This window comes from Cydia fagiglandana, chromosome Z (assembly GCF_963556715.1).
Source record: "Cydia fagiglandana chromosome Z, ilCydFagi1.1, whole genome shotgun sequence".
NCBI lineage: Eukaryota > Metazoa > Arthropoda > Insecta > Lepidoptera > Tortricidae > Cydia > Cydia fagiglandana.
In genome coordinates, this window is record NC_085959.1 from 18,932,862 (window position 1) to 18,960,849 (window position 27,988).

The 27,988-nt window shown below is 41.0% G+C and overlaps 1 protein-coding gene across 1 annotated transcript; it reads right to left on the reverse strand.

The window, feature by feature from the left end:
• Positions 1-26: 26 nt before the first annotated feature.
• Positions 27-27,988, reverse strand: LOC134678518 (sterol regulatory element-binding protein cleavage-activating protein). Its single transcript, XM_063537094.1, has 22 exons — positions 27,423-27,988; positions 27,130-27,248; positions 26,451-26,558; positions 25,666-25,774; positions 24,918-25,104; positions 23,849-23,994; positions 22,450-23,628; positions 21,990-22,198; positions 21,322-21,478; positions 19,741-19,834; positions 19,308-19,468; positions 18,135-18,205; positions 17,249-17,283; positions 16,531-16,658; positions 15,218-15,587; positions 14,048-14,225; positions 13,509-13,619; positions 12,710-12,819; positions 11,556-11,703; positions 9,895-10,040; positions 2,591-2,711; positions 27-2,481 (listed from the first exon to the last, which is right to left on the reverse strand). The coding sequence occupies exons 1-22, from the start codon at positions 27,539-27,541 to the stop codon at positions 2,348-2,350; spliced, it is 4,140 nt and encodes a 1,379-aa protein (XP_063393164.1). The 5' UTR covers positions 27,542-27,988; the 3' UTR covers positions 27-2,347.

A 27,988-nucleotide genomic window follows, 5' to 3' on the forward strand; every position in this document is an offset into this window, starting at 1 on the left:
TACACGGGAGTGCTTATCTTTTGTTCGTGTTTATAGCCGATAGCTCATAGCTTACTAGCTCGCGGTGGGACCAGTGCCTATGGTTGGTATTCCGGATGTCCAATTTTTGGTCCAATGTGCATTGCGTCTCACTCTCTCACTAAGCAAAATGTTAGACGCATGTGTAATTTTTTGTCAAAAATTGGACAGGTGAAAAGGTATTCCACCTGTCCCTTAATAAAATCGCGGCCTAAATCAAAAACAAATTATACTTCGCTTTGATAAGTAAAAATCATTCTAATACTATACTTTATCAAAACCGTTGTATTACATTTTATCATTCAAAAGTGTCAAAACATTTGAACTTATGACAGTTATGACCTGACTTAGTAAATTCCTCAATCAATATCGAGTACCTATACATTAGAAAGCAAAAATAAATTACCTGGCCGAGTAAGATGTGTAAAATCTAAGACTAATTCGTGTTTCGAATTTGATAGCGAATATAGATGGCGACGGCTGTGGTTGTCCAAAGTTGACGTTTAACAATTAAATTACCACAATATAAGTGCGTCAAGCAAATCTTGTGAGTAGCAATGTAAAGCAAATCTTGTGAGTTGCAATGTAAAGCAAATCTTGTGAGTTGCAATGTAAAGCAAACTAAAGTAGGGCAACACTCAATGAGTAGTATTGCGCAAAGAAAAGCAGAAATGTACAATGTACATCGAACCAAAACTTTTATTCCGCTGAGCCCGGTCTACGTCAATTCAAATTGCAACTCGCGGTTTATTGAAAATGTTTGAAATTTTTATTAATAAAATAAGTATGGACGGACAATTTAAAAGCGGTGTAAAAACGATGTTAATAAAAAATGATTAACAAATTTGAAGATCTCAAAATAAGATTAGAAGCGGACTACGCCGTTAAACAAGAACGTATGAATAAAATCATTGCTTCCGCAGGTATATATCCTAATGGATTTTAATATTTTATTAGATTCCTCCGTTGGCACTGTAGGGATTGTAGGCACCTTAGCTTTGCTTAAGGTCATGCACAAAATCTTATTTAATATAATATATTGGTATTTAATGGTGACACAGCAGAAATATCTTATGAAATAGATACGATTCAGAATGTAAACAAGCAAGATGATGGCTGTTATTCACGAGCCACATTCCACAGATAAAACACAGATGACACGCGATTTTCGAATTATTCGAACAGTGTTGCTAACCCGCGATTTTTCAAATTTGCCGACGTTTGCTACTGACAAGATTTTCTTGATCCAGTATACCTATACCAGCGTCATCTATATTAGCTATCACACTCTGCTCGGGAGCTAGATTTATCTCAAACTTTACATATCTAGTACACAAGAATTATTTGAATGATATGATATGCCGTAACAAAACTAGAAATCTCTACAAAATAGCCAAATTTCCACTATTTAAGGAACATTTTCCGTAACTTCTCGTATTTTTGCAAGGAAAACAACATTTTCTATTTCCAAAATGAACGTTCGTTTTGTCTCCTGTGAAATTTTATTCAAATTTCCAAGAACTTTTCCAACTATGTAAATTTAAATCCAGAAAAGGATCTTATTAATCGGTTATTATTTATGATAATAACTAAAACTGGAACGACAATTGTTACAGGTATTTTTCATAAGCTGAAAAATATATTTAATGTTTAAATAATTATTGCCAATAAGTTAAATGTAATGTTAGGTTAGACAAATTAACATTTTATTACGAATTCAAATTTCATAAATACATACAGGTAACTATTCGTTTTAAAACTTACATTAGTTTGGTAAGAAGCCTGTCGTTAAAATTGTGGTTGTGATGGCAGTACAAGTAGAGGAGCCCGAGAAGGTAATTAACACGAGTGCGTTTAACTAGCCGAGTAACGTTTCGCACCGTGGACTCCTCTACTATAAGTCTCAATGAATTTCTGTTTGCAATTAGTTTCAAAACTCGTATATAATAGATAGGCGGTACCTAGTAAATAGGCGTAACTATTCCCATTTGTCCTCTAGGCCTGTAAGCTCGAGGTGGGTACGGTTACAGTTACGAATACATCGTCAATATAAAATAAAATAGGTAAGTTAAACATGTAGAACACATGTATAATGCAACAACATGTAAGACACATGTGACTTGGTCGTTACGTAGAGACACGCGATATTTTTTGTGAACTTTCTTAGAAATGCATTATTGCCATATCTAAGAAATGATTGCAAATAATGTTCATCGATTGTGATAATGTTTGTGTAGTTTGCCTAGGCCACAAAAATAATCGCAATCGCTTGACGCAGCGTCAAACGAATAGCTCGGTCGTGTTTTAGTGGTCGGCGAGGCGTGGTAGTTCAGTCGCTCTTCAGGTCCTCGAGCCGCGACACGAGCGGGAAGCGCACGATGCGCAACTGCGTCGCGTAGTCGCACACGATGGCGTCCTTTAGAGGTAGAATCTGCCTCACGAATATACACCCGTCATTTTGACCTGGAACATTTACTTACAGTTTAGTCTAACACTGACAATTCCCTTCGTCTTATCTGCCTAATATTTGTATTTCCCTTGTATTGAAAAACTAATGAGTGAAGCACATTACCTAAGAGCACCCGCCGTATGACGTCACCGGTGCTGAGGTCGTAGGCCGCAAGTCCGCTGCGGTCGCCCATCAGGAGCAGCGTGTGTGTGAGCGGCAGCATGCGGCTCATGTAGTTCAGCCCCTGGCGTAACACACCTTTATAACAACTTCCCAATACAATGTGACGCCGCGCCGTAAGTACATACTACACGTGTCGCAGCGATGGCGTCAACTGCAGACAACGCCTCAAACGCCCCGCCCTAATTGCTGTACTTTTAGTTTGCGATAAGAATAGTTTTCTCTAATATGCTCGCAAACGTTCACCTTATTGTAGCAAATATAGTACAGGATGTTCTTCATTATGGACAATCTCACATTAGGTATTTAGATTTACCTTTTTAAACTTTTAACGATATGTCATCCACTAGAGAGCTGCCTGGCAACACTGGCCGGGACCAAACGTCAAATTAGCTCTGCGTATTTAAATAAGTAATTATAATTATTATAATGGAATAATTAACAAGTTATGGTGATAAATAGAACCTTCACGTCGCAATTATAGTGCTGTATCATTATCTAAAGTGTTACATTAACATAAGAAGAAATATATTGACGACAAGAAACATGGAAACTGTCAACGATGTAACGTTCCAGATTTAAAAATTACACCGTTTTTGCCTGTATTTCACCGAAGATTTTACAGATGAGTATTGTTTTCATAATTTATAAGCCTAGTTTTTAGTTTATTTGTCCAGGATTTCTAATTGTCATACTTTTTTTTTTGCTACTTTCATACGATTTGAGGAGAACTTTGTTTAAAACATAACAGGATTTTAACATACCTAAATATCTTAATTCATTCTTAAATCACCTCAAGAACCATTAAATCATACCCTGCGGTAAGCAGTTAACTTACAAAACAGCAAATTATAAAGTTTATTGTATAAAATCTAAGAAGCTTATCACTTACAAATCAAGTCATTTGTAGTTTACATTTTTTTTTTAATCACTATATTCTGTTAGAAGCATTGAATTTCATTCATCTATTTTGCTCAGATATCATACACTACCAATATGTTTACAGCTCAAACTACTAAGATGACTACACGCAGGGATGTCCTGGTTGCTAAAATGCAGCAATTACAGAAAGAACTGAAAACAGCCGATGAATTGAACAAAAGACTCCTTCAAGAACAGGAAGAGAGTGCAGAGCAATTTGAGCAAGTTGTTAGAATAAACACAACCCTCAAGTCTCAGCTCGCTAACCAGGATGTTGAGTTCGAAGACATGCAGGGGCAGCGGGATGAACTTCAAGCTGCCGTTGATCAGTTCAAGAATTGTCAGGAGATACATGAGCAGGCATTACAACGCATCCAGGACTTAGAACAGCAGCTGGAGGAGTCAGAGTCAAAACATAGTTGCAAGTATTGCTCCGGCCACTCCGGACTGCGAGACAATAATTTAAGTATTTTTGCTGAAATTAATAGCTTTGATGTAGATTCAGTCGATGATAGCATAGGGTTCTCCCCAATGGTAGAAACAGTAGATTTAAAAAGTTCTGTGCACATTGAAGGCAGTAGTGATATTAGAGTCGCACTGAAAGGATCCAAAAAAATAAAAAAATATTTAAAACTCAGTAGATTCATAAAGAAATCTAAACTTTTGCTAAAACGCCATAATTCAATATTCAAAACGATACAATCCAAATGTAACAGTGTCGCCTTAAGCGATGAACTTCTAAACTGCCAATACCAACTAGACCGGACAGTAGAAGAATTGAGTCATCGCTCCGATGAACTAGAAAAATTAGAATTAAAGTTGAAAAACTTAAATAATAGAGACGAACTGTCAAGTAAAGCGTTACAGGAATACATAGCCTTTATGAATAATGTTCTAGAACCGGGGAGCGGCTACACTCTGCGTATGGACTCGCCGCGGCCCCCGCCCCGCCCCGCCGCGCCGGACTCGCCCGCGCTGCGCGCCGCCCTGGCCGCGCCGGGCTCGCCCGCGCTGCGCGCCCTGTTCGCGTCGCGCGCCGCCCGCGCGCCCGAGCTGCGCGGCGACTCCGAGCCCGCCCCTCGCGTCGCGGATCCGGCGCCCCCGCCGCCATCGTCACCGCCGAGCCGAGCCGAGCAGATTCCATCGGGGCCGGGCCGAGCCGAGCCGACTCCGTCGCTGCCGTGCCTCGTCGAACCGGCCCCTTCACCGCCGAGCCTTGTCAAGCTGGCTCTGTCGCTGCTGACCTACGTCGAGCCTGCGCCATCCCCGCCGAGCCCTGTCTCGCCAGCTCCATCGCCGCCAGGCCTCCCCTCGCCAGCACCAGCGCCGCCCCGCCTCGGGTCCGGGGCGGCCCCGCCGCGGCCGCAGCGCCGCCCGCGCGCCGCCGGCCGCCGCACGCTGCTGTACTCGGACGAGGTGGGCGCCGGCCTGGGCGTGCTGCTGGCGCAGCGCTTGTCGCAGGGCGTCGTCAACCATTGTCACCCGGGCGCCTCTGTCGATCGTTTAATCGAATCTATTTCTGCGGGCGAGTTTGACCGCGACTCGACGCTTGTAGTTTTATTAGGAAATAGTTTAGACTGTACTAAGCGAGATATCTTAAAATTATCCGCTACGCTGTCGGCGATCGACCGGGGAGAGGTTGCTAAAATAATTATCTGTGCGCTCCCTTATAGAATGTCGAGCAAGGTAAATAAGAGGGTATTTCATTACAATTCTTTATTGTATAACCTTTCCTTGTACAGTAGTACGATTTCGTATTTTGATACGAATAAATTTATAGAAGATTTTGTTATGCCCCATAAGAGGACCTACCTACCGCGAAGATGTCTTGTAGAGTGTGCTAACCTGTTAGCATATAATATTGAAGACCCCGTCGTGGCTAGCACGGCGTCTAATAACCTTAAGTCGCGTAGTATTTTACGCCTTGGTAGCGTAGGGTTTGAGATGGAGCCGCCTGGTGATTTGAATTTAAACTAATCGCTACGACAACGTGTGCACCAGCCGGCTCCGTTCATATTGATCACTGTGATGCTAGTATGTTTAGTAAAACCAATTTATTGAACTTAGTTCATCAAAATATCCAAGGATTTACCTGTAAGGAACACGAAATTGATTTGTTTATACAGTACTCGAATATTGACATTCTCTGTATAACTGAGCACTGGCTTAAAGGTCATGAATTTATGTTTAATTTCAATAATCATAGTATAGTAAGTTCATTTTTTAGGAGATCTTGCAATCGCGGCGGGTCATTGATAATGGTAAAACATAATTTAAAAAGTAAGGAGCGTAAAGACATTGTTGACATGTCTGTGGAACGCCTTATAGAACTTTCTTGTGTTGAATTGGAACAATTTATAATTATATGCGTGTACAGGCCCCCATCGGCAGACTATAACTTATTCGAATCGGTCATAGATGAAGTACTTAGTAGTGTTTTTGGAAGTCACAAAAATATAATTGTATGTGGTGATTTCAATATTAATTTGCTAGAAAATTCGCCATTATGTGGAAGGTTACTAAATACTTTTAAATCCTTCAATTTAGTCAATTTATTTTGTGAACCCACTCGAGTCACAGCAACCAGTGCTACATGTATAGATAACATCTTTAGTAATAATGACGCGATTAGTAAATCTGTTATTAACAACCTAAGTTCTGACCACTGTGGACTAAAAGCTTCTTTCAGCGGGAAAACTGAAGAAATTCCTCAAGACACTTTGTGTAGGCCGATTTCCAAAAGTCGCCTAGGTTTATTCAATCGTAATATTACTAAACAATTATGTTGTCTTTCATGTACCCAGGAAAACCCTGACTGTTTGAGTTCCGAGTTGTTTAATTGTATTAAAAAGGAATTTGATGCCTGTTTCATTCTGAAAAAGGTGCAAGGCAAGGCTAAGACTAAATTTAGCGACTGGGCTACACCGGATATTCACGAGAAAAGACGCCGGCTCTACGACTTATATGATTTAAAGGCAACTGATAAAAGACCGGAATTTCTGGAGTACGTCAAAAATTATTCTAAATCTTTTAAAATGTTGTGTGTCGCCGCTAAAGCCGATTATTTGTCGAAAAAGATCCTAAATTCCAGCGATAAAGTCAAAACTGTATGGCAAGTTATCAGTAATGAAACTGGAAAACGTAAACTGAAGGATCCGCACTACAACCTACGAATTGCTGACACTTTAGTAAGTTCCGACCGTGAAGTGGCAGATCATTTTGAGCGGTTTTTCTCGAATATCCCGGTAGAAACAACAAGATCCCTTAATTCATCGCCAGACGTCGCTGAAGAAATTTTGAAGACAAATGTGGCAGAATGTACAGAAATCTTCAAATTTTCGTATGTCTCATCGAATATAGTTCTTAAGACTTTTAGGTCTTTAAATTTAAAGAAAACAGAAGATCTTTGGGGCCTGTCTGTCAAAGTATTAGATTCCATCATTGAGTCAATTACACCATACTTAGCTGAGATTTTCAACAGATGCATTGATGCTGGAATTTTTCCAGATATTATGAAACATAGCAAAATTATCCCTCTGTTTAAATCAGGAACGAGAACAGATCCCACGAACTTTAGACCGATTTCAATACTACCGGCATTAAGCAAAGTGTTCGAGAAACTTATTCTGAATCAACTATTGTCACATTTCAACAGAAACAAACTGCTTGACAGCAATCAATTTGGTTTCACCAAAGGTCGATCAACTACTGACGCCGGTGCGGTACTTCTAAAACACATCTTTGATGCTTGGGAAAAAGCTCAAGATGCTGTTGGAATTTTCTGTGATCTGTCAAAGGCATTTGATTGCGTTGATCACGAAAATTTAAAGAGAAAATTAAGCCGCTATGGGATAAAAGCTAGTGCCCTTGACCTGGTCTCATCGTACCTTTCGGATAGAACTCAGCGAGTAGTTATTAATGGAACTCAATCGGCGGGGTCCCCGGTAGCCCTCGGAGTGCCTCAAGGTTCAATTCTTGGTCCCTTCCTGTTCTTGGTATACATTAATGACTTACCAAAAGTTGTGCAAGATAGACATGATATAGTGTTATTTGCAGATGACACTTCCCTTATATTTAAAGTGGACAGAAAGGAAAATAGCTTCGAGAGCATTAATGACGCGCTATCTACCATTGTAAACTGGTTTACGGCAAACAATTTGCTTTTGAACGCCAAGAAAACCAAATGCATCAAGTTTACGCTACCTAACGTCAAGCAGGTAAATAACAGCAAGATTAAAATAAAAGGTGATACGCTGGAATTTGAGGACCGAACTGTTTTCCTGGGAGTCACTCTAGACTCCAAACTGCAATGGCATGCACATATAGGCACTCTAGCCGGAAAACTTAGTTCAGCAGCCTATGCAGTGAGGAGAATCAAACAGCTGACAAACGTAGAGACGGCCAGGCTGGTATACTTTAGTTACTTCCATAGTGTTATGTCTTATGGAATTCTGTTGTGGGGAAAAGCGGCAGATATTCAGACAATATTTGTGCTGCAAAAACGAGCTGTACGTTCCATCTATGGACTGGGCGCTCGAGTATCCCTAAGAGAGAAATTCAAAGAAGTTAACATTCTTACCGTTGCATCTCAATACATACTAGAGAATATTATGTATGTTCGGAAAAACATCCACGAATTCAAGGTTAACAGTGATATCCATAACTATAACACTAGAAACAAACATAAACTTGCTGTGCCCGCCCACCGCCTCCGTAAGGTTAGTACGTCTTTCGTCGGGAACTGTACACGTTTTTATAACAAAGTCCCCACTGATGTAGTGAATTTACCACTTCATAAATTTAAGTCGCACATTAAGCACTCCTTGTTACGTAAGGCGTACTACACTGTAAATGATTTTATAAACGATAGAGATGCTTTTAAGCCGGTAGCTTGATTTCATTAGTATAATAAGAATTAAATAAATATTGTTTTTTTTTACATTGTGAATTAAATATGCTAGTGTCCAGTAGAATTGACACATGAGACAATGATGTTCTCGCTTGATTATATTGTTTAATTTAATTTTAGTTTTGGACACTTGGAGACCTTATACATCTCTAAGTACATATTTATTTATTTGATTTTTATTTTTGATTGTACATACTTACCTATATTTTTAATGTTTCTGACACTTAGAGACCTTTACATCTCTAAGTCAACTTAGGCTAGTAATTATGTGAAGCTATATTACTGTCTTTTTATGTAACATATGAGCACAAAATGCCGTGTCTTACAGCTACATGTTATTACTATTTTAATATTAATATAGGCCGGTAGCTTGAACATGTCATGCTCGCTTAAAAGTCTTTGCTTACGGTGGCGTTGTTGATCGGGTCGCCACTTTCCCGAATGAAGGTTGAGGGAGGCGATGGCTGAGATACGCGTCATACTCGTGAACGGGTGCTGTTTGTGGAGACTGGTCTGTTAAGCTAACACGAGCTATTAGCTATATATACTATACTTAGTAACTTTTATTAATTAATTACAGTGAGACGCCTCATTCTGTTCTCGTATGTTTCTTTTCTTTTAATGAATGTATTAATTATACAGGATATTGACTCTTGGAGACCTTATACATCTCTAAGGATAACTTGATAAACTATATAATCTTATAGTTCTGACACCTAGAGACATTTACACCTCTAAATATTATAGTTTTTTTTTGTGTGTGTTTTTTTATCTGTATTTTGTATGTAATTCGACATTAAGAGACCATATACATCTCTTAGTAATTGTAATACGTTAGATTGAATTGTTAGTTTTATTTTATAAAATTGTTGATGTTATTATTTTTGCTTTTATGTAAATTCAATGTTGACGTGTAAAAGTGCCCTTGTGGCCTATTTGCTGAATAAATGTTGATGTTGATGTTGACTAAGAAAATAATCAATACAAACCAGAGAGCTCCGTTTGCGTTTCCGTGTTAAGGAGTTTTTGATTTTATCGCGAACTAACATACAAACACACAGGCAGACACGGCGTGGGACTTTGTTTTTTAATGTGTAGTGATATAGTCACTAGAGATGATGCAGGCTATATGACGATGCCCGTACAGATGTACATCCATAAAGTAAACTATAATACAGGCGAAACTACAGCGGTGTGACACCGCTACAACGCGATTGGTTGACGAGTTCGCATCACGCGCGCGATTGGTCGCACGATTTGCTCGAATTCGTGAGTGACACCGCTGAACTAGTATCATTTTTAGTGCACGCAAGGCTAGTCCTTAGATATAATACGTCAATGGTTGGTACCTAGGCATCTAGATGCCAAGTGAGAAAGTTTGATATACGGACGGACCGGTCCGCATTAGTGTACTCACAATGTGTATGGAGTTGAGCATGTGTCCCTGGAAGCGGTCCCAGATGCAGAGGCGCTCGTCGGCGCCGCTGGACACCACGTAGGACGCCGTGTAGGCCAGCGACGTCACCGCACCGTCGTGAGCCTGCATGCTGTACAGGCACGCTCCTGGACACACAAACAGTACTTCAATACTCTCCAAACTGTACAAACTATGTCATTCGCTTTAGAGTACCTATAGTTAGTGGCGACCCGACCGCTTCTTCATTGCAATTTGGTGTGTAGGTGATTTGACTTAAGATCCTATGTCCCCTAGATGGGGCAGAGGGCGTCCACAGTGACTCTCCATGTAGATCGATCTTGACCTTCTCGCTTCATTTCGCTCCAAGACTGCCCGATCTTCTTCGCCTCGTCTAACACCGTACGCCGCCAGGTTTGTTAGGGACGGCCACGCTTTCTCTTTCCTTGGGGGTTCCAATCTAAGGCCTGTTTAGGTATATGGTCGGGCCCCCTCCGGAGTGAGTGTCCAGTCCAGTTCCACTTACGGCGTTTGATCTGCTGGTCGATCGGGATTTCGTGACAACGTTCTCGGAGGTTCTCATGCCAGATGGTCCCGGGCCAGTAAATACCGAGAATTCAACGAAGACATCGGTTAACGAAGCGAAGACTTGAAGATAGTTGGAAATGCCCTTGGTAACTTCCAAGCTTCGCACCCGTACAGCAACACAGACTTAACATTAGACCCAGAGATTTTGAGATTCACTCTTCGGGTCGGTTTTCGTGATTGCCTTACGTTCCGCAGCTGTGCGAATGCTACCCGGGCTTTGGCAATCCGTCTATGACGTCCTTAATCGAAATGATCTGGTTTGGTGAGAAACTGCCAGAGGACTGGAGTAAGGGACTATTGATCACAGTGCCTAACAAAGGTGACCTAAGCCAGTGTGGCAATTGGAGGGGAATCACTTTGCTTTCGATTCCTTCCGGACGGAAGGCCGTTGGACCACTCCTGCGCAACGAGCAGGCAGGTTTTCGTCCTAATCGCTCGTGCACAGACCAAATTAACACTCTTCGAATCATACTGGAGCAGGCATCAGAATGGCAGAGGGAGCTTTACCTGACTTTTGTAGATTTCGAAAAAGCCTTTGATACGTTGAGATGGTCTAGCTTATGGTCGCGCCTTCAGTTTATTGGTGCCCCACCGAAATTTGTTCATTTGCTTATGCTAAGTAACGCATGACGGCCTCATATCGGAAGACATTGCTGTGCACGCTGGTGTTCGACAGGGCTGCTTTCTATCGCCTCTCCTCTTCTTGTTAGCATTGGACGGAATCATGTGCCGCGTATACAAAAACGGTCGCGGGCTCGCGGGGGATCTGGGGAAGTGGGGATCGCGGGAAGTGGGCTAAGAGTAACCTGGTATATACTACAGTTAGAAGATATACTTGCAACAAACGAATTTATATTATTATATTAAATTACCTACGTTTTCCTTCTTATGCTTACGATGTAAGGGTACTGGTGTGAAGGTTTCACTCACACATATGCAGATCTCATTCGCAAAGTGCGTGCAAGCGTGAATAGCGGAAGCAAGTCTATGCTGCTTTGTACAGACGGCTGCAGAGATTGATTGCAGGGGGTGAACAATGTCTGCGACAGAGTGAGGCTGCGTGTGAAGATAGGTACCAGTGTGCAGGTCCCACACGCAGAGCAGGCCGTCCTGCGAGCCGCTGCCGGCGATGGTGGGCGTGGCGTGGTCGATGAAGCAGCTCGTGATGGGCCCGCAGTGCCCGTGCAGCGTGAACAGCGGACTCAGCTCTGCGCTGCTAAATACCTGCGTAGATTTACTCATGACTGAATCGTTTAACCAATTACAACTGACTCTATGGGCTGATTTAGAAATAGCGAGAACTTGTATGCGAGTTTAATACCATTGCGGGTTTTGATTGGTCGGTTGAATAGGACGTAACCAACAGTCCGCAATGTAACCAAAATCGCATGCGAGTTCGCGCGCCGTCTACGTCAGCCCTATTTCTACAGCATTTTGGAGTTACTTCTAATATGGGCAGGTGCGGATAGATAGTTCAGTTATAAAATTAGCATTCTTTTCGATTGAAAGCCACCTTCCAACACCATTCACTTGGCTTCCATATGACATGTAGTCACATTTTAAATGATTGCGCCAGGATGTCCGTAAAATTGATATTAATATTTTGTGCAACAGGTTCATAGGCTTATTTTATTTCAAGGAACGTCCGTTTCGGTCCTTGAATTAAAATAAGAGAGTTTTGTAATAACAGGCTTTAGAATTTTAACACCTAAAGGTGTGTGCACCCTGGCACACAGAATATATCTTATTGAACATTCAGCAAAGACTTAATATGATACATAAAATCAAAATACATATATCCTTATTTAGACTTAATCTAAGGTTTCTGAAGTATACTGTAAATAACCCATGTTTCTTTATTTATAAAAATAATATCTGAGAGAGCTTTACTCGGAAAACATATAAAAACTAAAAAATGCGCTTTTTCCCAGAGGTAAGACCTAGCTAGATCAATTTTTCGCCATCGAAAACCCTCTATAGCAAATTTCATCGCAATCGTTAGAGCCGTTTCCGAGATCTCCGAAATATATATATAAATAAATATTTAGATATATACTTTATTTTAAATCATATAAGTTCGAGTAGACATTTAATCACAATTACAAAAAAGTACCGGCGATGCGTAAATTAAAAGTCTGATTCTAAGTTTATGTAAATACATATTAATATAATGAAGCAACACTGCAGATTAATTTGATTGTGAATGTCGACTTGTTGACATAAAACGTACCTTGAGCACATGATCCTGGCCGCCGGTGAGGATGCGCCCGCCCTCCGAGTGCATCTCGGTGATCGGCTGCTGGTGCGGTCGGCACTGCGCGATCCGCTGGACAACTATTTCTACCGAAAATAAACGATCCATATAAATTATACATCATGTAAATACGAGAACCTACTTGCACTTACTTACTTACTTACTTACTCCGTTGGCTCAGCGACCCAAAATGAGACTTGGCCTCCGACACAAGACAACGCCACTTTTCTCGGTCCTGTGCGACCTCTCGCCAATTGCTGACCCGAAGTTCGCGCTACTTGCACTATTTCCTGTTTAATTCTTCATCACATTTTATTATTTCTCACCACGTCGCAACGCTCGTTTCGAGTATGTTGTTACAGATGTAGTGCATAGTTATTTTCCTTCGTATTTTCACGAAAACGTTTGTATCTAATTTGATTGGATCTATCTAACCTAAACCAAGTGACGTAGTGGCAGCGTCGCAGTCAAAAGGCGTTTTTCACTGAATTCAAACAAATTTTTACAAGAATAGTTATTATCTCTAAAACAAGACTCATTTCAGAAAACTTTGTGTCATTTTAGTTTCTAAATGGTGTTAAGAATACACCTTTAAGGGCCACCCCACATTTAGCGTCTTTCGAGAGTCGGCGTCTGGTCAACGCTATGGAAAATGACGTCGCTGCGCAGTTGCGTCGACGTTGCGTCGAGCAGCGGCCATAGAGTTGTAGACGCCGACGCTCGAAAGACACTAAATGTGGGGTGGCCCTTAAATGTATCGGGTAGTGTATAATACCGTCTCCATCGCCATGGTCGGAGTCGTAGGAGAAGCTGAGCCTCGCCCGCGAGTGGTCGTCCGCACCGCCCGCGCCGCGCAGCGACCCCGCCGACCCCGTCCGCTTGTGAGCTGCATATAAAACACTACTTTTAAACTTTAAAAAAGCGCTGAGAACGTCAATAAAAAATTACAACGACGATGACCATACCATTTCATGATATTTCAAAAGTCATGTAATAAATGATAGGCATGTATGTATACGTAACGAGTAGTTATGTGTTTCTTGACACGGTGACATTGATTGGCCCCCAAGATCGCCTCATTTAACAGCTCCTGACTTTTTCCGTGGGGCTATCAACAGGGACGTGTCTATGCTGACAGGCCAACAACCTTCAGCAATTAAAACAAAACATTCGAGACACAGTCACTGAGATAACGCAGAAAATGTGATGAAAAACGTGATGGAAAGGGTTTACATCTGCCATTCTGCTATAGGTGGACATTTGTCTGATATGATTGGATATGATATGAATAATGTTAAAGGTAGTGATAGTTACTGCGTCTGTGTGCCGTGCTGAACCGCCAGTCGACCTGCGCGCCCGAGCAGGCGTTGTACGCGTGCAGTCGCAGCAGCGCGAGGTGGCCGCCGAGCGCCGCCGCCGCCACGCGCCGCGCGCCCGCCAGCGCGCGCACGTGCGTCACGCCGCCGCCGCGCTCCAGGCCCCACCACAAGCACTACCATAACAAAACATCGCATCATATCGATCGATATATCGGCGGCCGATCGTAAGATCAGGCAGATCGTAATGTTCCTGTATAATGTTTTGACGATAGTCACATTAAACCAATAGATAGGCAGGATAGGTTCGTTAGGTTGCTTCAGATGCCCGAAGGGCAAACTGCTCAGAAATAGGAGCCCCGCGTAGCGGGGCTCCGTCTACTCAGGGAACGAGTCAAAGATTTTCACGTTTCACGATATGCCTAGGAATTTCACGATATGCCTGATGTTACGATCGGCCGCCGACAGATACACTACATCACACACATAATAATTACCGAGGTGAAAAATACAAATTAGTCTAATATTATCAGTGTGTTATCATTATGAACTGATAATATTAGACTAATATCTTTCGAGAAATGGGCCCCAGGAATTTTCACGAGAGCTGGCACGAATGGAATAAATGATACTCGTAATAAAATAAATTAAAAATACATGGTCGGTCTGACTGTATACCGATACAGGTGTCACTCATACCATGAAAATTTTGTTCATTTCATTCTCCATTCTTGTCAGCTTTCGTGAGTCAACCTGTACGAAGTGGCGTTTCATACGAGTATAAAATAAATACTGCACTTTATGGGGGTTTATTAGTTTACATCAAATCGTATTCTTCTTCTTCTAAACAAGTTACTGCCAAAGAAAAGATTCGTGACACATGCTTTCGTTGCTGACTGCCCTTCACATTTGTATGTGTAACAAGTATACTTATCGACACCTTTTTAATGAGGCTATAAATATTCGATGTGTTTATGTTTTTGCATCAAGGAGCTGTCCCGCTCGCACAGTGGCATTGTCCGCCGGCATCATCGGCGGAGCAGCAATATACGCAAGCAATAGGTAAGAACAGAAGGTCAAAGTACGAAATTCTGCTTGCACGATACATGACCGTCCTTCTTTTGGCGAAGGCACAAGACAAATATCTGAAATATCAAAACTGACTCACCATTAACTTCCCCGAGCTAGCTTCCCAAAACTCGAGTCTTCCGTCCGCACATCCTAATACGACGAGGTCGTTACAAAAGTCCATGCACCATATAGGCGAGTCGCGCACCGCCCGCGCGCGCCAGTCCGCGCCGGCCGGCTCCGCGTCACACCAAGTGTTCTCCACGCCACCGTTCACTAACTTGCCCTTGTGTCTGTTACGCAAACCACTCACTGACTCATTACTTTTATATACAAAACTATTTTCATCACTGTCTTTCGCACTATTTACACTTAAACTGTCTTTGTCTATACTTAAATTGTTAATGTCCACGTTTTCTTTTGCTTCGTAATTGTAAATGTCGTCGTGCTGATCGCTGCAATACAGTTCCCTGTGGAGTGCATCGAGTTAGTACAAGAGAGTAGATAAATGACGTGGCTTAGTAATGTCTCAGTATACCATTTCGCATTATATACGTTTATTTATCGACCTCTTTACCTAGGTTTCTAGTGTAGATTGCTTATTAGAGTCTGTGCGGAAAGAGAAGAGTTGTGGAATGTATTGAGCCCCATACATTCCACGACTCTTCTCTTTCCGCACAGACTCTACCATGAAATATTTGGGAGGCCGAGCTTTGCTCGGAAAACATCAAAAATGCGCGTTTTCCTGGAGGTAAGACCTAGCTAGGTCGATTTTTCGCCCCCGAAACCCTCATTTATCAAATTTCATCGAAATCGTTAGAGCCGTTTTCGAGATTCCCAAAATATATAAATAAACAAGAATTGCTCGTTTAAAGGTATAAGATATAGGATCTACTCTACTGGATAACACATGGGCGTGATAGGAAATGACCGAACGGAATGTTCTTATGGAACTTTAGGATAGCGCTGTTATTGTTTGTCCTTGGTACAGTCTCACTTTTAATTTCTGCATACTTCAAATAAGTCCTAAGTGCTAAGTCAAAACGCATTGTAGTTGCCCACCGGTTCCTGGTGGGTATTAACAACTAACCCGATTAAATTACGTACTGTGCACTTCTATTTTGTAGTACATACTTATAGTTCGTATTTTTTACCATTAGAAATAAGGTAAACAATCTTGATGTGTCTTTTAATTGAAAAACACATTTTAAAAATAAGTTACTGCAAATTTGTAACAATTATGAATCTAATACGATCATTAATAGTTTTTGATTTTTAAAAGGCGTTTTTCAATTAAATGACATGTTAAGATCGCTTACCTTCTTGCAAGTTCTTTCTAATGCTAAAAAAAAGAACTATACATAAGGTCGGGACAGTAGGTAGGTACATTGAGCTAAGATCCCGGAGTAGTACCTGTATGTTTTGGCGAAGTCGTAACGTGTGGTCTCGGCGGGGGAGAGGTGGGCTGCGGCGTCGCGCGGGGCGCGGAACCGCAGCCCGCTCAGGTGGTTGCTGAGACCTTTGCGCAGCGATAGGACGGGCTGGAACACAACCACAGCTCTAAAATATTCCGTGCATTAATGTTCTAAGTCAGCGGTCGGCAACTTTTTAGCTGCACGAGGTGACGCGGGCCGTACTTTGTTAATATTTAGGACTTTATGAGACAGTGTCGTTTGTCACTCTTACATACAAAATAGCCAAGGCGGCTCTCGGGCCGCAAGTGACAGGTTCACGAGCCGCATGCGGCCCGCGGGCCGCAGGTTGCCGACCGCTGTTCTAAGTGAACAACAGTTACAGATAATTTCACGGAAACGTACGAACGTGTCTTGCTATTTCAGTCAGTTTCGGTACAAAAAGTACTGAGGTTACTCTACGTACAAGTAAATCATGTTAGTGGTTCCAGGGTTTCAATAAAATACCTATCAGTATATACTTAATCAAATTATGAAAAATTTGATTCGGAAGATTGTATAGATTAAATATATGTACAGCCGACGCCAAAAATATGTATACATATTTCGCCTTATTACGAAGGTATCAGGTGCAAAAGTGTCAACATATTTGACGTAAATTATACAATAAAGCCAGTTTTCAAAATAGCTATATGAGTAGGTATATCAATAGTTATTACCTCGTTTTGTTTTGCTGCAACGGTTTGCTGGAATGCTATAAAAATAAAAAATATAAAAATTACTTTTTATATCTACTTAGGGGCTATTCATAAATTACGTCATTTCAAATTAGGGACCCCTCCCTAATCTGTCTGGACATCGGATGACGGTAGCATGAAGTAGGAGGAAATGGAGTCATTTGAAGCTTGGATGATTATGGGGGGGGGGGGGTCAAAAATCGATGACGTAATTTATGGACAGCCCCTTACCTCACCTCACCTCAACACCTAATATGTAATTAAACTTATTTTTCATTCAAATAAAATCTTAGAGCGTTTTCACATTGTCCGATCCGCCTGCCGCGGGGACGTCGGCTTTAGCGGTCACGCACACTACAAGAAGCATTATGCCTGACACATACGCACACACACAAATATTATCGGTCCGTCAGTTGATAGAGGGCTCCGACATGGCTGAATTTATCGGAAGGGCTATACTGATATCGGATGTCGGAAAGCGTCTATGAGAAAAAGATGCAGGAGAGTGTCATTTGTATTAAGTCTGGCTTTTTTGCGTTATTTAACGTGTATTATTAATAATGATTTATCAAATGCCTATATAAATACAGAGGAACACATATAATCTAATATAAACACAAACACACCATCCGGCGTCGAGCCAGCTCCCATTTATAAACGGTTTTATTTACTTGTAAATATATGTACATATTGGTACATATATAGTTGTTAGAGTTTAGTTATAATTTTAATGTTTAGTTTATTTATTTTGTTAATACTGTTTCGCTTTCAATTCCTTCTCAAAGAAACTATAGCCCATATATCTTACATTTTACTTCCTTCCGACATCCGATATCGGATCGGACAATGTGAAACCGCTCGTACTGACCTGGAGTAGGATTCAGAGGTTCATTTTTCTTCGCCACTTTGTCAGCAAGTTCTTTTTGTAATTTAAAATATCTGGAAGGAAAAAGACATCAGCATACCTGCCATCTTGTTAAGTAAACGGATTTACGTCTGTGTTCTATTTAATTCTAAAATTAAATTAGTACATTTAGTGTCAGAAACGGTAATTTTTTCAACGATATTTAATACCAGCTCATATTTAATTACACAAACGGGTCTACCGCGATATAATTTCATTGTTTTTACCTTTAATTCCGACGTTTCAGCTGAGTTGCACCAGCTGTGGTCACGGAAAGACCCGTTTGTGTAATTGAATATGTGTACAAAACGCGAGAGTTTAAAGTGTTATAATACCAGCTCAGTCTAAAGATCACCGAAGTGAAAATGCAAGACTGCTACAATAGTACTACGTATAGTTATAATTTTACAGGTGTATACCGGCAGCAATAATGCGATGGAAACTTTATTGACTACCGACGAGCGGTCGTTTCGTTTTGACAAGTATTGCCGGTTTAGACTAGTGCATACCTATATGGAATAGCATTATGTTTAGCGTGTAACATGAGGCCTGACATCGAGACACGCATAAACTTTTTCTCAAATCCGTCAGTTGAATGCTGCATAACTAGTATACGGGCACTTGACAAGAATAATAATTTATATAGGGTTCGGCAAACTTTACAGTTTACATGGAATTAGACCTTTTCAATTAAAAAAAAACCCTAATCGTGACTGTATATCCTTCCTAATTATATAATGCTGAAATCGTCTGTTCAGGGGGCCGATTTTTGAACTTAGAGCGTTCGATTTCGTCACTCGAAAATCGACGGGAAACAGCGAAATGCTAATTTTTGAAATACGAGCAAAATTTAGATTCGAGTGGTATTGAGCACTCGTTTTCAATTCTATTAGTAGAATTTAAATGCCGGGTACTGGAGATATTATTGAACGAAATACACGAAATCGAGCGGTCGAAATTCAAAAATCTTAACGACAGCCTTTGTCGACCAACTGGCGACATTATTGCGTTAACTACAAAATATATAATCATTATAATCAACGCTCCCTATCGCAATGTAACAGTAACGGCTAGGTTGTTTACATTATTTATCTCGTTTCGCTGGCCCTACAATAATAAATAAATGAGCATGCTCACGCGCCGCGGTCGATGTTGGTGAGGATCTCGCCGTTCTGCGAGTCCCACACCTTGACATGACCCTGCAGACAGGAGCTGACCACCTGCTCGCCGTCCGTCACCAGGCACTCCACCTCCTGGCTGTGCCCCGCCACCACCAGCGGCACCGCCTCCGTCACCAGCTGACAATATTAACAATTCAATATATGTTGGAATTCTCTCCCAACTTGAAATTCTATTGCAACTAATACATAATATTTATTACAACTAATACAAATTATTGCGCGCAAACGTAGATGTAGAACGGATATAAATGTAAGATATGCATTTACATGCAGTAATATTTTGCTCGCAAATGAATAATAGCCTTGAGTCGGAGCGTCTCCTAAAGAGGCATTTGTTTGTTCTCGAGGGAACGTGGTATGAGACTGTGTGATAATTGAAAGTAGTTCACCTGCACCGCCGGCTGTTTTGCAATGATTTTCCGATATTCGTCGTCTTCGTTCCACGAAGCCCGCCACTCTGCATAGTTGCGGGAACAGACGCACCTGTTTTAACACAACCTTATAATTTTTTAACACATTTCTTAAATAATAGTAGATTGTACAACAAGGGCATAAAGTGACCCATTTTTACCCGAGGCAATTTTTAGGGTTCCGTACCCAAAGGGTAAAACGGGACCCTATTACTAAGACTTCGCTGTCCGTCCGTCCGTCCGTCCGTCCGTCCGTCTGTCACCAGGCTGTATCTCACGAACCGTGATAGCTAGACAGTTGAAATTTTCACAGATAATGTATTTCTGTTGCCGCTATAACAACAAATACTAAAAACAGAATAAAATAAAGATTGAAATGGGGCTCCCATACAACAAACGTGATTTTTGACCAAAGTTAAGCGACGTCGGGAGTGGTCAGTACTTGGATGGGTGACCGTTTTTTTTTTGCTTTTTTTTTTTTTTGCATTATGGTACGGAACCCTTCGTGCGCGAGTCCGACTCGCACTTGCCCGGTTTTTTGGCCACATGTGATCAGAGTTACAGACGCTTGGTTTTCTGCCAAGTCAAACATTTCGGACCATTTTTGAACGATAATCGACTCCTATTTTATGTGATTTACTAAATTTAATGACAGAAAACACGGTGTTCTAATAAATTGTAGCAAACATAAAATAATATAACATGTTTTAACTGTTTGGCTGTTGAGACCGATTACCTTAGTCTTAGAAGAAAATTTTACTTTTATGCTCTAGAGCATTAAATGTGATTTTATGTCGTCTACGCACGACATAAAGGTGCATTTTTTGAGCATGAGAAGTGAAAATGTGTTTAAAACACGACTTGCGTGTACGTATGTTAGGGCTGATTTAGACGGCTCGCGAACTTGTATGCGTTTTTAGTTACATTGCAGACTGTTGGTTACGTCCGATTCAACCGACCGATCAAAACCCGCGATGTAATGAAACTCGCATGCGAGTTCTCGCGCCGTCTAATTCAGCCCTTAAGGTTAGAGGGGATAAAAAGACCACTGGGGCAAGACAAACACTTGTAGGGAAATCTCATACTGTTTCTCTTGTCCCGAGTAAAATAAACTATGTTTCACTTACCCCACATAACTTTTTTATTATTTTTTTCTAACCCTATTTGGTTTTTGGCTTGCATGGTCGCGTGTGTTTAGTGGCTTCAAGTGTTGTAACATATCTCATATGAGAATAAATAAATAAATATATGGGGACAATCTTACAGGAACAAATATGCGCAACCTTAAGCTGGTGCGCTATACGCCCATAATATCTAACGATTTAAAACCGTAGTAAGATAATATGAAAAAATGCTCTTGTACTCGTATTCCTATAGTCATCGTATTAATTCTACTTCATCCCTAACGCACCAAAATTATGTGTGTTCATTTGTGCAAGTGGGACGCCTGTGTATATTACGCACACAGTAGGCGTGGTGTAAAGGGTTAAGGGCGTTTCTGATCGTATTCTCAACGAGCCCTTTCAGTATTACGTATACCAGTAAATTGTCTGATAGTACCTGTAGAGCACGACCATCATGTAGGCGATGACGGCGACGCTGATGGTGCACAGGATGGCCAGCAGCAGGATCTCCATGGGGGTGGTCGGGTATATCGGCAGTTCCGTCGGTTTGCGCCACTGCTTTTGCTGACTCTTGCCGTCCGTTAGGTCGAACTCTGTACAGACCAAACAACATCAATGAATAAAACAACAAGACTAACAATGTACATATTTATTTTATATGGTGTTAATGTATGTCCTGTGTGATAATATTCTCTATTTTTCACTTCTTGCACTAACTGTTGAATTTTGATATGAGTTCTTCATTGCCTGCTACCGTGCTACCCAAACGTGGTCTGGAAAAGATCGCTTTTCAGCGAAAAGACCGCCCGTTGTTACCTAGTTGTAATTTTCTTCTTAATTGTCATTGTAATTTTACATGTAAAATGTATTGTTATTGGAGCAAGACAGAATATTTCCTTAAATTTAATGCCTATACAAAATCGTGTTATACCATTATCTGTAATAATTATTAATTATACAGATAATGGTATAACACGATAACCAATACATTAAATCTCAGACGGTACGGTAAAAGTTCTGCAAAGAGGCCGTGTACATGACTAGAAAAGCGTTTAGCAATTTAGCAGATAGAGAGGTTAACGTCTGGAAATGATAACGGCGTACCGGGCAGCGTGTCGAGCGGGTCGAGCGCGGCGGCTAGCGCCTGCCAGCGCAGCGGCGGCGGGTCGCGCTCGTCGGGCAGGCGCACGGCGGCCGCGCGCTCGGGCGACACGCGCTGCGACAGCAGCACGGGCGGCAGCACCGCCACCACGCGCCCCGCCAGCGACTCGTTGTACTGCCCAAGGATCGCCGACCAGTGGTACGCCGACACTCTGCAACCAACGTACTCAGTATCAACAGCTCCGTATAATAAATAACGACTCGCTAGCGAATGTAAACAAAGTTCTGATCTTAAAGTACGTACGTCATTTATATTGCAATCAGTAACAGAAGGCCTACTAAAACATTTCTTTATAATTTTATTTGTCGCGCTATCGCTAGAATATACAAGTTTAGAGTGGCAGATAATTAATTTTTGATTTTCGCATAGGCCCTCCAAAATATAGGTTCAAATGTGACTAACCTTGACCACGGACGGGAGTGAGGCGAATGTTTCAGTAGTATAGTGTCGTTCGCGTTCCCCACGCTTTTATCCGGATCCGACATTTCCAAAAGCGGCGAAAACACAATCGGGCTCCTATTGCTGTCATTGTAAAACACATCAACCGATTGCTTTGGCGGAAAATTCTCGTCACTCTTTTTGTCCGTCTCGCTACTGACATCCGGTTTTTCAAGATTAGTTATAAAATAATCGACCACACCCGAATTGTAGACTATCATTGATATCCATACCAGCATCCACACCATGAAGGCGCGCTGGAAGAACCGCGTCCTCGCCCACATGTTCACCAGCCGGATCCGCTTCGGCACCTTCTGGTCCTGCGCCTGCGGACTAGACTTGCGCTTTGCCAGCACATCTGTCGGACTGTTTTGAGCCAAACCATTCAACCTCGGGTGCGATTTAGACTTGGTCATTCTAAGAGGCGACATGCTCTCGTCCGAGTAGGTTTTTTCAAACCGCCAATTCAGAGCGTTGTTGGCGTTAAAGTACTCTTTAAGATGAAGTTTGTTATTTTGATCTTGAAAATATTCCATGCGCCGAACGTCGATTCCAAGAATGGTTGCAAAGAAAACCATTTGAACAAAATAATCGGAAATTAAACTGACTATCATAAATATTGAAAATTCTTGAATGAATGGAACAAACGTAAAGAAGCTCACAGTCAAAATGGTTATTTCTGTGAGTAGATTTTTGGTGATGGACCAGCCTTCCTTGCTCAGGCCTTGCGCGAGCCGGATCTTGACGTCCAGCCTCGAGTCAGTGGAGGTCACACTCTTGGTCAGCACGAGAACATTCTCCAGCCCGACGATAATCACAAGGTAAGGAAAGATCTCTTTGCCTTGGAGGCTCAACGAGATGCCAAAATAAAAGCATATTCCCATAGACATAGAGAGGCTGCCGGCGATGGTGACCATGGCGCACGCAGACAGCCCCAGCTTGGATCGTATGTACTCGATCTTCCTCAAGGAGAAGTAGACGTAGAGGAATATCCCCAGGAAGGTGATGGTGAGCGGCACGAGCTCGCGGTAGTTGAACTGGCCCGGGTAGTACACCAGGGTCAGCTCCTCCGAGTGCGTGTACGGCTGCTCTTGGTACAGGGGGTACATTGCTCTCAACTTTTTCGTCAGCGAATTTATAAACCTGTAAATGTAATATTATTATTTATTAGATTTATCTAGCTAGCCATGATTGTTTTGAATTACCCTTAGGTATTTATTACATGCGAAAAGTACGATTGTTAGTAATATGAGACTATAACTGTAGTGTCCCGTATAGACATTTGATCCTCAAAACAAACCTGATAGCCTGATATAATTAATAAAAACTTGTAATGTAGCCTGTTATATGAGGTGAGCGCGACCTGGGTTCGAGGCGCTGGTAGAACACGGAGACGGCGTACTGCAGCACGCGCGGCCGCGCGCGCAGCGGGTAGCGCTTGATGCCGCAGTCCCGCAGCTGCATGCCGAATGCCATTTCTGCTATGGATACTTTGCTCTTTGGGAGGTTCTGCACAATTGTAATAAACGAAACACATTACCTTAACATGAATCTTATTGTAAAACAAATCCTGATATGTATCTGTCAGGTAAGTTGTAACTAAATAGACCTGCAAACATTACGAGTTACAATTATTATGCAAACTGCTCGCTAACGAAGGGCAACTTTTGTCAAAATATATGTTATGTTTCGGACCCATGATTAAAATAAAATACATATTTTGTAATCAATAAATGCTCAAAAAGTTCAAATATGAAGTACCTACATACACCTAGTTTTATATTGTGTAATTAGTCTTTTTAGGTAGGTGCAACAGATATTCGGCCGAATAGAAGGCAACATTCGGCCTAAAATCGAATAGTCGGCAAGCTGACCATAGAGGCAGAATACCGAGTAGTAGCCGAATATTCATAGCAACTCTAGTATTAACCTCCATTATGTAATAACATTGCTTGCTCTATAATTGACAGTTAAGTTGTTGTACATTAAACTTCTTCAAAACCAGCGCATTTTGTATTTCGATGTTTAGGTTTTGTATTTCATCTTACTATTTAACACCACATTATTATTGTGAATGAGCGCTGGTGGCCTAGCGGTAAGAGCGTGCGACTTACAATCCGGAAGTCGCGGGTTCAAACCCCGGCTCGTACCAATGAGTTTTTAGGAACTTATGTACGAAATATCATTTGATATTTACCAGTCGCTTTTCGGTGAAGGAAAACATCGTGAGGAAACCTGCATACATCTGCGAAGAAATTCAAAGTTGTATGTGAAGTCCCCAATCCGCATTGGGCTAGCGTGGGGACTATAACCCAAGCCCTCTCGCGCTCGAGAGGAGGCCTGTGCCCAGCAGTGGGACGTATATAGGCTGAGATGATATTATTGTGTAGGATTGTTAGATGCTAATTAAAATAAAACGAAACATGACTTACTTGGTAAGAGAGGACGGTATTAACAACATTGACATCCATTGAGAATGTGTGCAGGTTTTGCTGCCACAAGTTAGCAGGAGAGAGTAGGAGGCAGCTGTATTCTGGCAGCACCCTCTCTAAACTTGCTTTACTGTTTTGCTGCTTGATACCTCCTATTTGGTAGCAGTACTGGGACAGGCTGCCTTTACTAAAATATACATGTGCATTAAAAAATAACATTCAATTATATGATGTTGCCTAATTGACAAATGGCAAAAGGCAAGATGAAGTATTAGAGGAGAGGAAAAATGGGCCAAAACTGTAACACTCTGGCACCCTAGAGGGCACAAAAGGAACAGAGGCAGACAGTTCAAAAGATGGTCTGATGAAATCCAAGACATGGCTAGAAGGAACATGGACCAGATTAGCTCATAATAGGCAAGAGTGGAGAAGATTGGGAGAGGCCTTTGCCCAAAGGCACACAGAAGCGGTTACCATAGAATGTAGAATAAGGAAAACTGTAGATATAGTATAAAAAAAAGTATCTTTTCTGAAATAAGGCTATAAATAAATAAATAAAAAAGGCAAGACGAATGCCAGTTTGTTGTAGTTGAAGGTAAATAGGTAAACACAATGACATGTGATGTGGCTGTGTATTGTTTAGTATACCTATTTATAGGAATAAGTATGTTGTGTGCACCTTAAACTCAAGTGAAAATTAAAATTATGATGATGAGGTTGTCAATACCAAATAATATTGTCCACTTACGTCTCAGGATCCTCGTGATTTTTTATAGTTTCTAGCAGCCGGAATACTTCTTGCAGGGGAGCTCTAAATGCATCCCACATACGCAGGTTGCTATTCCAGGGTGATACACCTACATACAAATTACAATTAATATAATAGTTATTTTTTATCTGGAACTGTCACCGTTATGAATATATTTGGAAATAGAGTACAAATTTGCCTGGTGTCATCCTATTTAGATTAAATTATTAAATCCTACATAAGGAGCATTATACCAGAGTCACTAGTGCAGCATAACTAGGTTCTGAAAACTTGAAATCTTGTTATAAAATTTATAACACCTTCAGTGACTCATAGTTGACCGTAGTTATGCAGAAATGACCAACTCAAATTTTTTATCAATGCAGAAAACGACCAAAGCTACTGAGTTAGGGTGTAAGTCACTTTGACAAATATAAAAAGTTGGTCGCTTTCTACAGAACTATGGTCAGTTAACCATACTTGCACAAGGTGAATATGACCTGTAGTGCACTGAACATGTTAATAACAGGCTTCAAGACACAGTGGGTGTATAAGTGATCATCGCCAGCGTATAGTTTACTCGGTCAGGATAGTTACAGACTCATGCTCATGAAATGGCCTTCATTTGCTCACTCAAATATATTATTATTAGACCCAAATTTGACATTTACAGTAAATCTCTGGTGGAATGATGTATATATTTTACATTATTTATAAGTATATCAGTGTGAAAAAAAACATCATTTGTAGAATTGAAACCTGTAATCAGTATTAATTATACACACCTATTTTGAGTATGATTTGCTGCACATAAAGTAAGGGTTTGTCTTTGGCCCAAACATATGGTAGTTTTTGAGTCTCATTAAACAGTAGTTCTAATGTTGAGGATGAATCTGGAAATATAAGTTGAATATTATTATGGCATTCAGTACTGAGTATGTTGATTATAGATCATACAATATCTTAAACAATAATAATTCAAGTCATAAAATTTGTTACAAAAACAATTGATAATATTTAATGCCTACATTTCAATAATTAATTTGTCTTATTTGAAATTTGTATATTGTATATCTGTATGTATCTAGTATGAGATATTCATTCTAAACTACTACCTTAAAACTTGTGAAATGTGATCACAAATAAATATATCATGTATTTTGAGTATAGCAGGCATAGCTCTTAAATACTGATGATGATTGATAAACAGCAATGTATTAACAAAGTGTGGCCCGCGTCAACTTTGGTAACTACTATTTGGCCCTTGGCTGCTAAAAGGTTGCCGACCGCTGAGGTAATGGGTTGGCAAATTATACACTTTAACCTTCCTCATGAATCACTCTATTGATAGGTGAAAACCGCATGAACATCCGTTCAGTAGTTTTTGGGTTTATTGCGAACATACAAACACAAGACTGACAAAGACAGACGCAGCAGCAAGGGCAGACTATTACATAAACTTACCTTCTGGTAGACAGTTGTTAGTGTTGCAATTTGCTTTATTGAGTTCCATGGTATCAAGTAATGGCAAATTGACAACTATTGGTATATTTCCTGGTAAGGGTACATTCAGTAGAGGGTAACTATAAACAAAAATACATGATTTATTGATGCTCTATATGAACTCGTGGAGCGCCCTACTGTCACACGTGTGCTGGTAACTAGTATAGGAGTTCCATACTACGGAAATTCTGGGCGCTCCACGGGTTAATGAGTTCATCACAGTAGTTTGGTAACATGTGTTTTATAATACTCACCAACAAAACAGTACAATTGAGAGAGCAAAGCCTATAACTGCAATGGGATTAGAGGAACAGAACAAACCATACGTGTAGTATATCTGTGCTACACGCTCAGGTAAGGTACTCCCTGCCATTGTGCGCCTTCCACGGAACACGAGGCCGGAGTTCAAGAATACTTCACAATAATATTGGGCCAGGTTAATGGGAACTTTATATCGGGAGTCGGGTTTCCACAATCGTGCAATTCAATGATGATCGCATGTCTTGATGTAATGACGGCAATTACTTCTGTGGTTTGCATCATGCATTCACATGCCGCCTTCTAAGTATTTTTCTTTGGAATAGTACAGCTTTGTATTGCACCAATTGACCGACCACGCAATGTTGACAGCGCTATTGACACTTTACGACAAAACATTCCATTATAAAGTAACAGATCGCAAGGCGTATCGTAAGCTATTTCAATTTAAAGGAGGCAAATAAATAGGTATTTTAACAAAATCTTACAGCTGATTGTAAAGATTGTATAAAACACATTACGGGTTTAGGGGGAAAAGTTCCAAATATATTTGACATGTTGG